Source organism: Epargyreus clarus, unplaced genomic scaffold, assembly GCF_041222505.1.
Source record: "Epargyreus clarus isolate Ecla_fem2 unplaced genomic scaffold, WU_Ecla_fem_2.2 ptg000021l, whole genome shotgun sequence".
In the NCBI taxonomy this organism is placed as follows: Eukaryota; Metazoa; Arthropoda; class Insecta; order Lepidoptera; family Hesperiidae; genus Epargyreus; species Epargyreus clarus.
Genome location: NW_027332228.1, coordinates 2,978,141 through 2,997,933, shown reverse-complemented (window position 1 = coordinate 2,997,933; position 19,793 = coordinate 2,978,141). Strand labels below are relative to the sequence as shown.

Below are 19,793 nucleotides of genomic sequence, written 5' to 3'. Positions count from 1 at the left end.
TCGCATACCGTCGTGAACACCAGATGGTGTGGTGAGTTTCAAGCTCACCTGGGCGGAGCCCGACGGGGCAACGCGCCAAGTGGACTCCGGTTGCGTTCCGTTGGAGATCCCGGAGTCCTCTACGCAGCGCTGAGGACGGCCACCGGGGGGGTTTTAGTGCGGTAAGAATCCCACATAACCCCGTGCCGCTCCCACGGCATAGGATACCTTTTGAAGGTTTCCCCCTCGTCAACAAAAAAAAAAAAGGTAAAGATCGATGCGTGTGTCGTAATAGTTGCATAAAATTATTATATTGTGAGGTCTAGTTACATATTAAAATGATCTGAAATTTTCTATATAGGTACATTTTGCTTGGACAACAAAGCATGGTTAGCTTGGTACCGTCCAACACCAATATGGTAGACGCCCAAAGATGGTGGACTACTTATGCACCCCCATCACGTCATAATATCAAATGTAAGAGTTTTTTGAGAAGAATACGTAAAACTTATTAAATTTTTTTGAAGTCAAAACTTCTTACATGATGGGTAAAAAATATTAAACTCGCGTCAGGACACGTGGCCTCATCGAAAATTCGTAAGACGGCAAAGTAAACTCCAAAAGTCAAAACGTCATCCGTTGTCAGCATAGAAAAAATATGTCAACGGGTGTCAGTTTCATTTTTTATTTATTATATTTTATTATTCAGGTTACGTTATTTCTACAAAAAAAAACGTCTTTAATACGCGGGCAAAGACGCAGCTATAACTAATATACTATAAACATACTTTTTAGGTCAAGTCAATAAAATATACTTGTTCGATCGCTGATATAGTAAGTGACATTGAGTTAACGTTTCAACCCCTAGTTAAGAGGGGTCGTTAAAACATTTTTATTCCATAATACAACACTGAAGAGATCATTAAGATAATGAACTGGTGAGAGTGAAATCTCTTTAGTTCTTAAATAAAATATGACGTATACGCTTAGAAATAAAACTCGGTGGTATAGAAATTCAATTCAGTAGAAAATGATGTTGAACATGAGAGAAATTAATATTCTATTATGTGTTTTAATTTGTTTTATTAAATAAATAAAGACATTTGGTCAAAGATTTAGGAAACACCTCATCATAGGAATCACCTTCAAACCAGAATACAGCAGCTATAATGATGTTTTACAAGTAGATGTTTTAAAAGCAAAATGTTATAGAATTGAAAATAAGACGACATTGCAACAACTTTTAGCAATATTTTATTACAATTTAAGCAATTTTTAAACGTAAATAAAAATACCGTTTTGAATAATATTTCCTTCCTTTTTTTAAGCCAGCATTACATTGCATTTACAAAAAAAGTAATATTAAAATGAATATAACTTAAAATAAATAGGCTCCTTAAGTGCTTACACAACTTAATAAAAACCAAATTAACTTGTTCAATTCCATTCACTCAGAAGCGTTCCCTCGTTCATGGTTCAACGCTATTAGCCCCGTTCTGCTTTTTTAGTTATTAAATTGCACTCGAACGTCCAAAGCGTTCAATTCGCTATGAAAGTTTAATGCAAAAATGCTTTAGATTTCAATTAAAGCGAAAATCACAAGACGGAACATGCAGTGCATTGAATGAATGAAATTGAACGAAGTTTGTTTTGTGTTAAGGGCGGTTGTGTGTTTGAGAATGTGGTGATGCTGCAATTATTTCAGTATGTGCTTGAATAGTCCTTATTCTAACACATATTGTAAAAATATTGTGTTTGTATAGTCCGTAGAATTAGTACTTGTAGTTGTAATGCTTCATCCGAGATATACACGTAAGTTTGGTTCTATTTAGGGTTAATAATTAAGTATTAAATTTCATTTTCTCATTATTCTCGTAGATATTGCCTCATAAAAATATAAGTTGTTAACTTAAAATACCTATGATTATTTGAAAATTCAAAATATTGTCGCAGTTTGCTCCTAATATTTTGTGCAAAAAGATTATTTCCCAAAATTGGGATATCATAAACGTTCTAAACCATACCACATATCATTCACTCAAAAAAGCATTCACTCATTCATAACGCAATATGGGTCGGCATTTTCTTTGGTCCAATTTTGACTAATAAATCGTACCAGATTCCACTCCGAACAATTCCATTCCGTTTTATCTCAAAGGCTTAATCGCAAAAACTGCGGCATTAATTTCTTTGAAATTTTAACCGATTTTTTAAATGATGATAATTCTTTTAAACTTTTATTCGTAAAATACGTTCATGTTTAGAACCACAATGTAGGTACTTATATGAATTAGGAATAAATCAGTAGTAAATTTTGCTGTTCCAAGTAAGTTTGCTGATTTAAGGACCTGTAGGACTACCATGAGTTTACAAAAGTATTACTCGCTAGCGACTGCGTAAAATAAATGTATGAAAAATTGTACAGCGCCTCTGGTGGTTACTCGTAGCACTAAAATCCGTAGTGGCGTAACTCGATACGTAAAAAACCTATCGAAATCAAATCGCTAGCGAATGTCATTATGATCTATTGCCATACAAATTCGGTCCCATGAGTCATTAATTTGACAGCCGTTGTCAAGAAATACCGTAACGATAGTAGTTATATTATTCACTAGCAAAATGACAATAGTTTTCTATTTACCATTTCTATAGTGGCGTTTCTATGCCAACTCATGGTAATGCTACTGTTCCCAAAGGATGATACACTAGAACGAAGTTAAATGTTAGTTAGGAGTTAAATAATTTTGTAAATAATATTCAATGCAATCCCACTCATGTTAACCTGAAGGTTTACGTACTCTGAAAATGTCAGTAATTTCGAGTAACTCTCTTATGAAATAATTCCATGCAGAATAAATGATATTAATAATTTGACAGTTAAACTTTACTCTGTATAATTGTAATATAATACATACATAAATATAATGGGATACTTTTCTATCGGATTATTACGTCAAATTATGTTTCGAGTGGATTTAATACGTTGTCGGATAGTTATATCAAATGTACAATCGAACATTAACCTATAAACATTACATAATTATTAACTGACTATGGTCAATAATACTTCAGATTCTGAGAGGACTCAGGGCCCCCTGCCGAGGTCGTTGATGAGGAGCTATTAACAAATAATGTAGAAAGTAGTTCTGCGTTCAGTTCCGTTTATTTTCTCATATTCTTGTTTATATGAGTGTGTATGTATGATAGTACGCTTGAGTAAGAATAATATGACATCATGCGACCGTAACACAAAAAAAACCGAAATTCGCTTAATCATTCACTCCAATATAATATTAAATAATTAAAACGTGTAGATTGACCCGATCACTCAGTCGTTTGCTCAGTAAAGCATACAAATCCGCGTTCAATTCCTTATATGTTCTTATATTCCTGTTCATATACTTGATCGTCACAACATTCATTCATAACATTAAAAAACCTCAAATTCGCTTAATAATTCACTCCAATATAACATTAAATAATAAATGAAGCATGTAGATTGACTCGATCACTCATTCGTTTGCTCAATGGATCATACTCGTATCAATCCCCGTTCAATTCTTTATGTGTGCTAATACTCTTGTTCATATACTTATACTCAAGCATCCATAACGTAAAAAACCCCAATTCGCTTAATCATTCACTCCAATATAACATAAAATAATTAAAGCGTGTAGATTGAACCGATCAGTCATTCGTTTGCTCTGTAAAGCATACAAATCCACGACCAATTATTTATATGTGCTTATATTCTTGTTCATATTCTTGAGCGTCACAACATTCATTCATAACATAAAAACCCCAATTCGCTTAATCATTCACTCCAATATACCATTAAATAATTAAAGCGTGTAGATTTATCCGATCACTCATTCGTTTGCTCAATGAAACATAATCGTATCAATCCCCGTTCAATTCTTTATATGTGCTTATGTTTTTGTTCACATACGAGTACTTATACTCGAGCATCACAACATTCATCCATAACATTAAAAACCCCCAATTCGCTTAATCATTCACTCCAATATAACATTAAATAATTAAAGCGTGTAGATTGAACCGATCAGTCATTCGTTTGCTCTGTAAAGCATACAAATCCGCGACCAATTCTTTATATGTACTTATATTCTTGTTTATATACTTGAGCGTCACAAAATTCATTCATAACATAAAAACCCCAATTTCCTTAATCATTCACTCCAATATAATATTAAATAATTAAAACGTGTAGATTGACCCGATCACTCATTCGTTTGCTCAGTAAAGCATACAAATCTGCGTTCAATTCCTTATATGTTCTTATATTCCTGTTCATATACTTGATCGTCACAACATTCATTCATAACATAAAAACCCCAATTCGCTTAATCATTCACTCCAATATAACATTAAATAATTAAAGCGTGTAGATTGAACCGATCACTCATTCGTTTGCTCAGTGGAGCATGCAACTCATTCGCGATGCATTTCGCGAGCAAGCTTTAACATTAAATGAACCTGACTGCGCTAAAGCTCGATTTTAGCGTTTAACGCTTAAATGGAAATGATGATAGATTTATATGTTGGAAATTAAACTGTTTTATATGTTACAAGCTGACCCGGCAAACGTTGTGTTGCCATATAAATAAAAAAAATGTTAAGGGTGAACAACCCTTATCACTTGGGGTATGAAAAATAGATAGAAGCCGATTCTCAGACCTACTGAATATGCTTATAAAATTTGGTGAAAATAGGTAAAGTCGTTTCGGAGGAGTACGGTAACTAACATTGTGACACGAGAATTTTATATATAAGATTTGAAGTTGGTTGAAGTTTATCACGTTGGTACTTAGTGAGGGCTATTTAGGACTTATATCAGCCGTGTAATACAATGTTATGTAGATTCAATTTTTGTGACCTTTCATGTTAAATCGAAGGGTACCTACTAATATACTTTTGGTCAATTTTAAGTACCTAGGACTACTGTCATCCTGATAACCAGTGGGGCGACACGGTCGGCATCATAGACTTAGATTTTTCGCTACGCTACTCGGCATATAAGTTCCAGGTTTAATCTAGAGATTTAGTCAGGCACGCCTCACACAAAAAAGAAAGACTTAATTGGAACTAAATATTGATCTAGTGTGCCAAATAACACACCAATAGAAATTACGTAAATATATCTATCTATATCTATCTTACGTAATACATATCGGAACCGTACCGTTTCCAAAATTTACAACATTTATTTTAATTACGTTACATTGTTGTATAACATCAAACATTTGAAAAAATACAATAGATAGTGTAAATAACTTAATAACCAATAATTTATCAACATAAAATGTTTATATTCAAAATATTCACGAAATCTGTCATAGTGTTGGACGTAACGCACACAAGTGCAACTTGCTACAATGCAATGTAATATTGTCTATCGCCTTTTGTGAGTTCGTTAAAACTAGATAAAATACCCGTTGTCAGCGAGTATTCAACTGAAGTAGCTAGTTGACTTAGACCAAAACAGAAAGACAACGCCGCGCGTAACATTGTAATAAATCACAACTTGCAATTTATGAAAGTGAATATTAACGCCAGGTTAGATTTTCTTTTTTTTCTTTAATATAGAATAAGCAAACTAGAATCTTATAGTAAGTGACCGACGATTATGGACACTTATAATCGACTCCAGATAAGATTAAAAATTATTACCTGACGTCGATTACAGACACATCGCTACCCTTGAGAGCTATAAGAATGCCCCGTATAAACATCGACTTACATTTTCTCTTAATATTACATAATCTGAGTACGGAAACTTAACATCTCGTCTCATATTCTTATTTACTTATTGTACTAAATACAATAAACTTATTCTGCATTGTATGCGACCAATTCATTATGCAACAGAATTTGCAATACTTCTAAAAGTATAATAATTTCTGTTACAAATGTCTGTGTATAGTAGGCGAAGTCTATCTTTTTAGTCTAAGTTAACAGTGTCAAAACAACGGAGCCAGCAGCGCTGCGGCTACACTTTTACATTACAGATAGCGCTTCATTTCCGGGACGAAACAATAACTCCAGACCAGACAATGTTAACTGATTACGAAAACTTTGTGCAACATTTTACTGTATTAGATAGTGTGGTTAGTAATATTTAGTTTATGATACTTTTTTATCTTTGATTTGATTTCTGTTTTTATGAGGTGTGGTTCGATTACGGGGCACCACCGCCACACATTTTTGCTTGATAAAAAGTTACCTAGCAGATAGATAGAGACCCCTATTGTTTTCCGGTTTGAACGTTGTGAGTAAGAGACCACGAGGCACTGTAATAAATATGAGTTCCAACTGAGCCCTCAACAATAGCAATGCATCTATGACCCACTTGATATATATTTGGGGTTGAGTACTGTCTGTGGGCGGCATAAGCCTCTTAGATAGGTTGCAACGAATCTGTAACTGACCCTAAATAAGTCGCTACTTATTTTTAGATCAGTTGTAATGCTTTGATCAATTTATAGAAAAAATGCACGAATGTTAAACTTCTAAAAAGGCTTTGTTTAATCGCACTTACATATTAAGTGCGTGCTTACATAAAGCTATAAGTCATATTAAGTGCGATTTGTATTCATCAGGAAAATAAAAGCGCATGAATAAGTCCAATAAAGACTGCATTTTTTTCTCTAACAAGTTCGTTATTGCAAAGTGTACAACAAGTACAAGTGTAACTTATAATTAAAGCAAAAAGGTAGGATTTTCTGAGTAAACGAGCTTTTGCTCGCGGCTTCGCTCGCGTTACGAAATAGTATTTTCATCCCCTATTTTATCCCCTTGGGGGTAGAATTGATAAAAATCCTTTCTTAGCGGATGCCTACGTCATAACATCTACTTGCATGCCAAATTTCAGCCCGATCCGTCTAGTGGTTTGGGCTGTGCGTTGATAGATCACTACGTCAGTCAGTCACCTTTGAGTTATATATATTTAGAGACAATCAGTAACTACTTATTTCAAAAACAAAAAGCCGACAACTTAAAAATATAGCCTTTGTTACTCCCACAATTTAGAAGAATCCAACGACTACTACCATCACGTTAAAATCGTTAAATCCGTCGACACCTAACTATTCGCAGTCGAGCAAAAACGAAAACAGTTTTAAAACAGTAAATCAGTTTTGCAACAACAGATAGAATAGCTACCTATAATCTGCATAAGAATTGATAGACCAGTTTTATCTCTAAAATGGAAATTTTAAATTTGATTCAACATCGACATCTGTCCCGTACTTTTTATCTCCGCGACAAATTTTTCTGATGCTATTAATTTTGATTCAATTCGCATTGGGTGTGCGTTTGCCAAATTTTAAACGAGTTCACTCCTTTTTCAATTAATCCGTTTGATATTTCATGAATCCGTTTTGAATCTAATTTGATTTTCATTTAAACGCGTCGGGGCTAAACTATTTTGACTTAACGGGAACTATTTTTGATGTATGGGTACTTTATCAGAATGCACACAACGATTTATTAGTTTGTTTAGGCGGATTTTATTTATGATGAAATGGATTTGTTTTTGAAAGATATTTTTATTGTATGTATGATGCCATCACAATATTACTTTAATATTACTTAGGTCAAAACTTTCGAAAAATGTAGTTTATAATTTTTACATAACAGAAAAAGATAACTTACATGTAACTTAATAGATAGATAACTTTCTTTTTCTTTGATTTTGTAAAAAATGGCGAATTGCATCTTCACACTGCATTTTGGAACAACAGTGACTTCGAATCTCAAGACCGGTATGACACGCTCCGTTGAAAAAAGCTTGTTGTGGCCGTGGTTGCTCAAAGTCATGCGGATAAATCCGGAATATAACCGCCCGTGAGAAGCCGCCATTACGAAATGTTTGCAACCACATAACACGAATCGTTTACAAACGGGGCCTATCAAAAGAAGCCATTACAAATTACGATCTTATTCGTATCCAAAAGCGGTTGGAATAGCAATAAACAGGCAATAAAGATCGACGACAATGAAGGTGTAACAGTAATCGTTTGTAGGCGTAATCGTTTCAATCCGAATCGAAACGATTTAGAATCGGGGTGAAATCGATTCGGCTGTTGTATCGTTATTACGATGCGGTATCTGGTAATGGAAGCGACACTATAATGTTGGTTCTTACATCCCTAATGCTATGAAATTGGGTTTTAAAAATAAAACATGTATTTATCAGTATCATGTATGAAATTTTCTTTTTGGGGTTCTGTGTATCATATGACAAGAAATAAAACTATATATGCGACTATCCGTCCGTCTATTTCTTAGTATATCTCATTTATTGCACTTGATTATTTATTATTATTTATTAAGACTACTAGCATACTACAAACGCAGTGATAGCTCAGTGGTTAAGAAACTCGGCCTATCGATCGAAGAGTCCGTGGTTCAAATCCTAGGCACTCACCTGTGATTTTTCAAAATTATGTGCGTATTAGAAATTAATTATCACTTGCTAAAACGGTGAAGGAAATCATCGTCAGGAAACCAGCATATCTAAGAGATTTATAAAAAAAAAAGTGTGTGTGTGTCAGCTACGACGCACGATTGGAGTTTACTCCTTACGAACGATAATTATGATATATATCGAATAGAAAATAGTTAATGACGTTTTAATGTTTTATATATTGCTAATTATTTTTATTGTAATAATTACTTTCATATGGGATTTGAACTTACTGTATTTTAAATTAATAAAAGCACTCTTGATTCATATTTTGGTTAAAAACGCTACTTCCTTTTTGAGAGGATATGATGATTGTAATAAAAAGGAGGGATTATCATTGCCGCCCAGCGACATGTATACATGTTCGAAACGAAATGTACCGTAACCGTCCACGGACATGTATACATGTCCGAGTTTAGCACCTTCGTATTTGGCTTATTTTAAATTATCTATGTTTTATTTGTGGCTAAAAATACTTTTAATATGTAGTCTGTGAACCTATTTTACCGATACAACGCATTCCTTCACGTCATTAGTACAAAAAAATAAAATTATGACATTTCTATTCAGTGACTTCACTGGTGTTGCGCGTAAAGTGTGGATATATATGTTTGTCTCTTTCTACGTAACGCCTCAACTTTTCGTGTTACACTTGATTTTACTCCTCATAAAATTTCCGTACCGGGCCTTATAACTCAAATCGTTTCTTAAGGAGTAAACTCCAAAAATATCTTAAAGGTATGTGAAGTCCACCAATACCCACTTGGCCAGCACGGTGGACTATGGCCTAATCCTTCTCATTCTGAGAAGAGAGTCGTGCCCAGCAGTGGGACAATAATGGGTTGACGATGACTAGCATACTATTTAAATATAGACATAGTTTGGAGGAAAGATGTTTTTGTGGACTTTTATAAAATGGTAAAATAAAAAATTTAATACAAAATTAAATCATCAAATTATAAAGTGTATTTGTGTACACTTGTACTACTGCAGTTAAACCAGCTTAATCGTAGATTTTAACCAGCTTCAATTTTTCAATGGCTTTTACAACATTGAAATAAAATGGTAATAAAGTTTTAAATTCTGTATTACTCGATCTTTCATACATACTTATACACAATGTTTCCTAATTATTTTTTTGTACAATTATTTCCATATATGTGTATATACGAGTATATTATAAGGTTCCAAATTGAAATAGTTATGTAACATCTACTTACATAGCCTTAAATACATAGAACAACTTCATAGCAAAATATATATTATATGTATAGGCAACTAAGGGAACAGTACCGCAGGGCTACTTCCGAAGATAAATATTAGTGGAGACCCACAACCCGAGATTATCTTGGCCATTACCGGAATTAAACTAAAAGTTCTCGACCCTTCGGCGTTACGTTTAAAAATAGTTAAATGGGTCACTTTGTGTTAAATAAACTTTTTTTGGCTAGTGGTTTTGTTATTCTTGCAATAAATCTCATTTCACGTGACAAGGAACCTAAAATTTAATCGACAAGTTTATTTACCTATACCTAGTCAATATTTTATTAAAACTAACAACAGGTTTGTTTTTCAAAAAACGACTGCACGTTCGTCTTGTGTTTCAAAGATTATCTAACGCAGATGTATTCACACAAAGGACATTTACTGCCTGATACTCAATTTAGTATCGTCTACATAAGTCTTACTTACACGATTACATACTTACATACTTATACGATTTAATTTATGCGTTCCACATAAAACAACAATAACCGATTTATACAAGTTTCATATACCAAAGACGTCAAAATTCATATTTGTTTCATTGTCAAATTACAATATTTGTTAGGCAAAAAATAATAGATTGATTATTAATAACTGACCTAAATCTATTCGATTGTGTTCAGATTACCTATAGGAAGTAATACAACCTTGGTAATCGTAACTTCTCAGTACTAAAATATGCATTTTATTATTCACGAGACAAGACTACTGTCATTACGAAATGAAAGCAAAAATATTCAGTGATTACCGAAATGGAGCAGAATAGAAAAACAACAAAGTGATCGGACGAAAACAGCATCATTAACTAAAACGATTTCAGCCCGCACACGATCCATCATTCTGCCAGTACTAGCACGATGCAAGAAATACGTGCATAATAAGCACTTTTGTTGATGCTATTGTGAATTTAAGAATGGAAGAGTCAGGCCGACCATTTGATAAGATATTAGTTTCAGAATCTACGTCTATTCGTGGTTAACGTGTTTGCTGCGCAATGAAATACAAAGGTGTAATAATAAACACTTTTGTTTATGATTTCTGTTTTGAATTTAAAAAATGAAGAGTCAGGCGGACCATATGATACAAATACAAATATTAAATTTTTACTTTTTTATCTGATGATAACATAGTAGTTCCAAAAGAAGCACGATATATGATAAAATACAAAGATGCGTAATAAGCTATTTTTTTATACTTTCTATTGTAAATTTAAGAAGAGAAGAGTCAGGCGGACCATCTGATGAAAATAAAAATTTTACTTGTATTTCTGATGATAAGATAGTTCCAAAAGAAGCACGATGTATGATGTTATGTAAAGGTGCGTAATGAGTACTTTTTTATCCTTTCTAGTAAAATAAGAGTAGGGAAGAGTCAGGCGAACAATCTGATGATGAAATAGTTCCATTACAATCATGATGTTCAATGAAATACAAAGGTCTACAAGAAGCACTTATTTAAATCCTTTCTATTATAGATTTAAGACTAGGGAAGAGTCAGGATGACCACCTGATGATAAGATACTATCTTAAAGATAGTACCTAGTTCCAAAAGAAGCATTATGTGCGATAAGATGATATGGTGCCCCATGATAAGTTACCCATGATAAGATGACATAGATCCGCGCAACCATGTTCAATTAAAAAATCTTAGATTTTGAACAGAGGATCAGCATTTGAAATTATATAAGAGAATAGGTTGTGAGACATCCAAAATGGATTGCCTGAAGAAAATCTACATCCAGATCACATGTAAAAAAGAAACCAACAGTTCCTCCATGTTTTAGATGATACTGGTCTGATGTTGAAAGTTGACGATGATCCCAAAAGTTAAGAAAACAAAAACTCGAAGTAACGCAAACTACAAAAACTTGGCAAAAGCGAAGAAGGGAACGAATTATCTCGTAAAAAACGATGAGTTTGTTAAAGCACTAATCATTTTATTGGGCTCAGTAACTATTAACTGTTTTTGCTCGGAGATCCCTAGAAGAATTTGCTTCGTTTTGAAGAAAAATAACAAAGAAATAAAAAGCTTGTTTTTAAGGTTTTATTTTTGGTTACAAAAATAGTAACATGCTTTTGACTTAATGTTAACAGCCTTTAGTCATTGATTTCTATGGATATCTGTGGAGATCTATAGAGATGTATTTGAATAGTCCAAATAATTATGAAGCTATCTCCAGAAAGTGATTTTATTAGCATCTGTGCTGTACTAAAGATTCTTTCATAAAATTTAGGAGTAGCAGACGAGCATCTGTATCTATGTCTAAATGCCTGTGCATCTGATAGTAATACCGTACCGTGATGGTAGTAAAAAGGTACCGCTGCCCATGGACATCTGTAATCAACCCCAGATAAAATTACATAGATTCCTGTGGTCGGCTACAAATGCGTTGCTCTTGAAAAGTTGGTGCGCGGAAAATAAAGGTACCCTTGAAACCAGAACACAGCAACTTAAAACTTCTGTTATTAAGTAGTCATAGGTGCAACGGTGATGCATCAAGAGTGGAACCACAACCCTTATTAGCTATACGTAAATTTCACCATCGTGCACGGGGATGCACGTAAGACATGTGAACGGAAACGAACAAATATATGAGATGGTATGGTTTTAGTGGTCGTAAACCAAATCTTCCTAACAAAGGTCGGCAATAAAACATGAAAAGTGCGTTAACGACCGATAAAATTGTGTTTACTGTATATCATTATTGAGGTTGCCTGCTTTGTGTTATGGTAAAGATGAAAAATCAAATAAAATATGTTATATAAGGTAAGCTCTTTAGAGAAGGATAAGGGTTATTACCATCATAGATGGTAGTATATACTAAGCTCATGAAAAGATACAGTAACATTATGGTGGCAATAGACCGGATATGAGAAGGAAAGTTGTCATCCACAAGTTATTACCAATTGGTTATAAGTAGTTATTAAGTCTGTATGAAATTTGTGTCAATCAATTCGAAAATTTTGACAATTTATATTTAATCCCTGTGAACAGATGTAATTCTTGTAAAAATAAAAACCTGACTTTAAAATAATAATGAACTAAAAAGGAAGCTAATCCAATGTCACACTTGCAATTTAAACAAATCTAACGACACCTCATTTGTTAAAATCAAAAAATCTATGTCTATAAGTATGTACATAAATACGCTCGTAAAAAAAATGTACAGTCGGGTAAAAAAAATCTTGAATTTCGAATACCTAGCAACGCTTCAAAAAGTGTTTCATTCCTGGGGAAACGGCAAAAGAAACTCCATAATACAACATAAATCTTTCCCGTAAAAATACCTGTCATTTACAAATGAATAAAAATGAGAGATGAATATAAAAATGTTTTATCAGGAAGTCTACGTTGGCATTACTCTATTTAGTAACTATCAAGAGCGGCTAATATCAGAATAATATTTTCATATTTTACTGTAAACTGGATAAAACTATTTTTATTTATAATGTAGAAGTAGGTAAGCATGCAGTCCACCGATGATAAGTGGCTTCTATCACATGGTATTTAATCTTTAATCAACCCCAAATAAGGTTAAGAGTCCTGCTTGAGTTCGGCAAGAGATGTACCATTACCAATGAGGAATAAGCTGGAATGCCTTGGAAAAGTATATTACCCTTTCTATACCCTTCAAACCAGAACACAGCAGCACTTAACATTGCTGTTATAACAGAAATTAGTGTGGCGGTAGTGCCATTGGAGTTGAATCACAGAAAGTTCAAGTTGTATTTTAAGCCAAAGGTTTTCAACCACTGGCACAATATATTTATTGTGGAAGTAGTTAGAAACCTTTGGGTCTTCGGAGCAACATGACGTAACAAAATTTATAACGCCTGAAACGTGCCAGAACCCGGGGAACTTTTAAACAGTTTAGTGAGCAACTGTTGTAAGTTACAAATTGAATTTTCTAAGCAATTGCTACACGCAACTTGAAAACAGTGTACACCGTGCTACTTAAACTTTATATATTTTTAATCCTATAAATTATAATTATGGGGTATGAAAAAGTAGTTTTTTTATGGTTTAGACTGTCCGTATTTTTTGTGAGTCTTAAAGTTAGGCTTTAAAAATATTTAATTTGTGAAGTAAAAGAGGCGTAAGACTATTAATAGGTGTACGAGTATAAGGACATGCAATTTAATTAAATATTTTAATTCAATTTATTTCAGATATATACGCAACAAAAAATTTTTACTTAAAAAAAATATTTATAAAAGGTTTAACTGTATTTACTTAATTCCATTTTTAATAATTAAATCAAGGATGAGTAATTTGCTGAAGGAACAAAATTGCTACTGGAATCTCCATACAATGTACGAGATTGTATTGGACAGTTTGAAGCCTGTTCGAAGAGCTGTGAAGTACAACTACTTAAGACATTCCAACTTCATCTTCACTATTAGCATGGAATATGAGGTCAGTTTCAAATAGAAATTATTACAGTGACCACTTTACATAAACTAGGTTTATAATAGAGGTACCGTGATATTTCTACTATAGTAAAAACTTATACAATAGTATTTTTAAATAAGATCTAAGAATAACATGACATAATATAATTTACTAAGTGCGGCGTGCCTTGGGAAACTTTTAAACAGTTTACTAAGCAACTGTTGTAAGTAACAAATTGAATTTTCTAAGAAATTGTTGCACGCATCTTCAAGATGGGTGTATACTTATATATATATGTATAATATATATTATATATATATATATATGTATGTATGATGGGTGTATAGTTTTATTCTCCTAGTTGTGAAATGGGAGAAGCGAATTTTTTTATTAATTGTTTTGTTTTCATTACTTTTGATAACATTAGTTAAACTGGTAAGTTAAATAATCACTTTGGCCGCCGACGCAGGCCTTAACAAAATTACACACAAAAAAACAAAAATTCTAACACGATATAAACATTACAGTCTCAGATCACCCCTTAAAGTGTACCAACCCCAAGAAACTTACAAACTTACTACACTATTTCAATTTATGGGACGGGGCTGAGGATAATCATTTTTCAAATTCTATTATTACGCTCACTACCCTCTTCGCTAGTTATTTTTAATGAAGCACGCCGTTCCACTAGAATTTTTATGACCCCGAAGTTTTAGTAAAGTTATTAGGAAATGAAATTTATGGGATCAATTCTTAGAACTTTGCAGTATGCTATCTGGTATAAAGTAGCGGTGAAGTTTGATATTTTTACCCGCTAATGCGACGCAAAGCACATGTACGTAATGGGATTTTGATGCTATTTTTGAGATTCCACCGCTTTTAGCTCGAGTAGAGACGAGAAGAGAAATGTGTGAATTCGTGATAAATGTGACTGAGAAATTTTACTTGAATCATAATAATTTTGAATATAACACAAGAGTTATATATAATGGAGAAATGTTGTTAAATTGTATAACAGCAGTGTAAGGCGCTGCTGTGTTCTGATTTGAAGGGTGTGGTAAGGGAGACAGACTTTTCCGAGGCGTTCCAGCTTAGTCCTCAGGGGTAGCGGCGCATCTGTGGCCGACCTCAGGTAGGAATATCTAATCCTATCTGGGGTTGATAACAGATGTCCATGGGCGGCAGTAGACACTTACCATCAGGTGGACTGCGTGCTCGTCTGCTACTCCTATATTATAAAAAGAAATGAAATATGAAAATCATACCCAGTGCATTAAGTTTAAATGCATAAAGCTATGGTTCGACTGGGGAGATATCACAACTACACCTTTCTACCGTAAAGCCGTTTTTATAATATTTTATAATGCCATGTTATAAGACAATTCACTTCTTCACAAAAAGGTTTAACATACAATAATGAACCATTTTTTTCTAGCGGGGAACACCTTCATGGGTTCCTCTCAGCCGCAGGGGCAGCGGAGACGATATACCGGACTAATACCGGCTAAAACCCCACGGTGTTCCTCTGTACGCCCTTTGTCGGGACCACGGGTACACTAGTAGCACTCATCCGCAGTCCACAATAACAAATCTAAGCTAATGGAACATCAGTTCATACTCATACTCTTTTGGTATTTAAAAAAAAAAAAGTACTCACATCAACATCGATTCCCGGCTGCGCGAAGATCCTGGTAAACGGGTACTCTTTCGGCAGGTAGCTGAAGAACTCCTGCCTCCCCCGGTACCACTTCACACTGTACAGGGTTTCGTTACCCTCCAGTGTCCATTTGCACCCTAACAGCACTGTGTCCCCCAATCTCACTGCAGAGGGCGCTATTAACTGCACGTCTCTTAATGCTATTGTATCTGGAACAAGAGAAAGATATGTTAAAAGATTAAATTGTATGTAATATGTAAAATAAATAATAACGCTTTCTACGCTCATAACCTCAAAATAAGATTTTACTGTATCATTGGTGCCGTTAACATACGCAAAGACGAAGACACAAATACCCAAACCAGAACAGAAATCTAAATTCATAGTGGAGATATCTGAAGAAGTAGCAGTGAACCGCACCTGGGATCGTCTGCTGGTCAGACCGATATATTCAGAGGTACCGTCGCTACTTCAGTATTATAAAAATAAGAGCATTAATAATCTAGGCTCGAAGAACTTCGGTCGCATTATTGTAAAGCACTTGGTGGCCTCCACGTACCCTTGAAGACGGTCACCAGGAGTGTTTTAGTAGATAAATATACCACATGACCCGTATAGCTCCCGAGACGAGGGAGCTTTGAAAACCTTTGCAAATTTCCCTCTCGTCGACAAAAAGAATATGTTTGAGTGTTCACTTTACGATCTAAATCTCCTGGTTTAAAATCTCATATATTTTCTTATATCTTTAATTACACACAAGTTTTCAAACCGAAAACCGTTTTAATAAAACGTAAAAAGCTTAATACTGAGTGCATGCACAGCATTTAGTTTACTAAAGTACAGTTTTACTAAAATAAATTATAAAACGGCTCTAAAAGTTCCATCGCTCTCGCAAATAAATATCGCTCGGACATAAAAACATTTTTTAACCCTAAGCAATTAATCAGCGCTGTGTTTTATCAGCCTAAAACACTGGGTTATCGTCGAAAAGCAATCGCTTGTAGATTAAATACAATTGTACGATTCAATTTTGAGAAAAATAAATACTGTACGCCCAATCAATTTGCTATACTGCCTACAAAAACATTTGGTTCGAGTGTCGTATTTTTCTTTTATAGACGGCCTACGTACAAATTTGTGGGCGGACTCTTAACGGCTGTGTAAAAGTACTAGGTTATTTCTGAATTAAAGATTTTCATATATTTATTTATTATGTAACTATATTAAAGATCCTCTCTGAACGTAACATTTTTATTGCAATTAAAATCCTTTTTCTTGTCACGCGGGCTTATGCGTGCGGTTCTAGTTCATGTGTGCTATTCTCATACTATGGTTTCATACACACATACTCGTACTTTACCTGTCGAGTAAGGCATAAGCATGCGAGACGCGGAAAGACTGCAGCAAGTTATGTCACACGTAGGACACGCGTGCACTGTCCCTGTAGTTCCGGGACCAGAATAGGGCTACGGTATCCTCTGCCTGTCGTAAGAGGCGACTAAAAGGGGCTTCCGGGGTTGTGGACGGCAAGAGTGGGAGCTCAAACTGCCCGGCCAGCGACCCCGGGAAGGACGGCGGTATGTGTGGTCGCATACCGTCGTGCACACCAGACGGTGTGGCGAGCGTCAAGCTCACCTGGGCGGAGCCCGACAAGGCACCGCGTTAATAGGACTCCGGTTGCGTTCCGTTGGAGATCTAAGCTCGCGTGAAAAAACAAGTAAAGAAAATAAACAACGTAGAAATTTAATGCAATAATAATAAACACATTTATAATAATTTAATTATTTTGTCACGATAAAACGTCTGTATAACATTTTTTCATAGAGAATTGCTCACTCAATATTTTCTTCTTGGACTAAAAATGAATATGTCGACTATTAAAATAATATTCACATATTACTATTGTACAAAGATTAAATTCAATAGTTTAATCGTGTTATCCGGTGTGATATTTCAAAGCAAACGTCTATAAATCACAGATACTACAAAAGTTGCATAAACTTTCAAAGCACTAACGTCAAATACTTCGCCCGGAGTTCCGTACACAAAAGCTTAGCCGAGAATTCAACAGAAAACAAATTTTGTTCGTCATTTTATCGCATAAATTTGTTTTCAGCGATCCTATGCGATATCTTTATTCGAGCGTAATGTTACTCGGGATCTCTGGAGGCTACTAGATATATTCTTGAATTCGTTTTGTATCCGAAAATAGGAATAGATATTTTATAACGCTATAAGTGTATTAAGTGAGTCTTGCTTGCTTTTTGACTAAGATTTTTGTTGTCCGATGGTGAAGGGTAAGGATTTTGCGCGTATACATGTATGTATAAATACGTACGTACGTATGTATCTATGTAAGTCTCATTCTGTAGCATGAACTACAGCCCAAACTCATTCAAGGATTTTATCTTATCTTATCTTATACGGTGTCATTGAAGTCGTCTAAATTGAGGGCACGACTATACTTATATTCTATTTTTAAGCAGCTGGATTTTTGTTATTATAAAAATTATCTAGTAATCTTATAGCAGCGCACCTAGGTTTAAAGGATGACGCCTTAACCAGAACCCTTTGCATCTCAGGACGGTATCGTTAACCTTTACCACATGGATTTACCCTTTAATAAATCCCTTTAATTGTCATATTAACAGACTCCGTACACGTTGAATTCAGAAGCTGAAGATAATTGTATTACTGTTAGCAAGGGAGCTTTAATTCAATAAGATCGTGGCATATACACCTTAATAGACTTATTCAGAACTAGGTGCTGTATTTAAGTGATTATTGTATTTATATATTGAAATAGTTAAAAAGAAGTGATATTTAATATAGGGATAGAAAACAAGCATGCAGTCCACCTGATGGTAAGTGGCTGTCGCACATGGACATCTATAATCAACCCCAATAGACATAAATAGAGATAGATAGATATATAAAATATATCTACTCGTATATATCTATGTAAAAAATAGATTGATAGATTAGATTCCTATTCAGGAGAGTCAAGCCGCACTTGACCATCGCGGTGGACTATTCCTAAATGCCTCATGCTCTGAGAGAACATTGCCCAGCAGTGTTACAATAATAGATTGACGATATGAACATTGAATTTACGTAAATTATTCCTAATAAATAATTATAATCAGCAATCAGAAATCGGGTTGCAAATGAGCAAAACCAACTATTGCTAAACCACAAAATTTTCTACATGTCATTAATAAAATTGAAGGTTCGTGGCTGTCAAAGTATTTTACCACCACAGCCACAGATGCCGCACTATCCCTGAGGATTAAGTTGATATGCCTAACCTAACCACACCACAACATAAGTAGCGTTAGCCACAACATAAGAAATTGGTGTGAAGTAGTGCCGCCGGAGTCGAACCACTGAGAGTGCTATCTTTAAACTCTATCATTTCAGAAAAATATTTTGGGTTCCGCACTTACTTAAAAACCTTAAATCCTAGTTACCTTCCGAATACTTACAGATAAGATATTGATAAGAATATCACGTTTGTCATATGGTGGCATACAAATTGAGTCAATTAAAATTAAAAATTTACTTAAATTAAGATATACATTAGAAACTGATAGATTATATCTATTATTAAATTATTGTTTATATGAGGCAATGGCATACTGAATTTATCATAAATAAAAGAGATAGTTAATTGGATAAATTCTTCTAGTGCCCCTTCTAGTACCCTTTAAAAGATGCAAATATGCACACGTATGGAGTTTCTTGCGCCGCTTCTTCTCCATAGCGAAATACCTTCCGAAGCGGTGGTAGTTTGTTGACTTTCAAAAAGTATTGTATATGAATCAATTTTGAATAAATGAGATTTTGAATTTGAACAGTGCATAAAAGCATTTGTCAACTAGCCAACTACGTAGTGTTTTTTATACATGTTACATTTTAATTCTTTTATATTACTTGCACTGGTTTAAAGGCACATTACTAAATAAATGAATAACATTAATTTATTTTCACATTTTCATATTGAATTTATAC

The 19,793-nt window shown here is 34.2% G+C and overlaps 1 protein-coding gene across 1 annotated transcript in view; it reads right to left on the bottom strand.

Annotated features, from left to right (window-relative positions):
• LOC140750996 (uncharacterized) overlaps window positions 1–19,793 on the bottom strand; it is a 342,338-nt gene that overhangs the window by 146,781 nt on the left and 175,764 nt on the right. Inside the window, exon 3 of the mRNA XM_073084780.1 lies at window positions 15,783–15,991. Within this exon, the coding sequence (XP_072940881.1) occupies window positions 15,783–15,991 (209 nt within the window). The remainder of the gene's footprint in view (window positions 1–15,782; window positions 15,992–19,793) is intronic.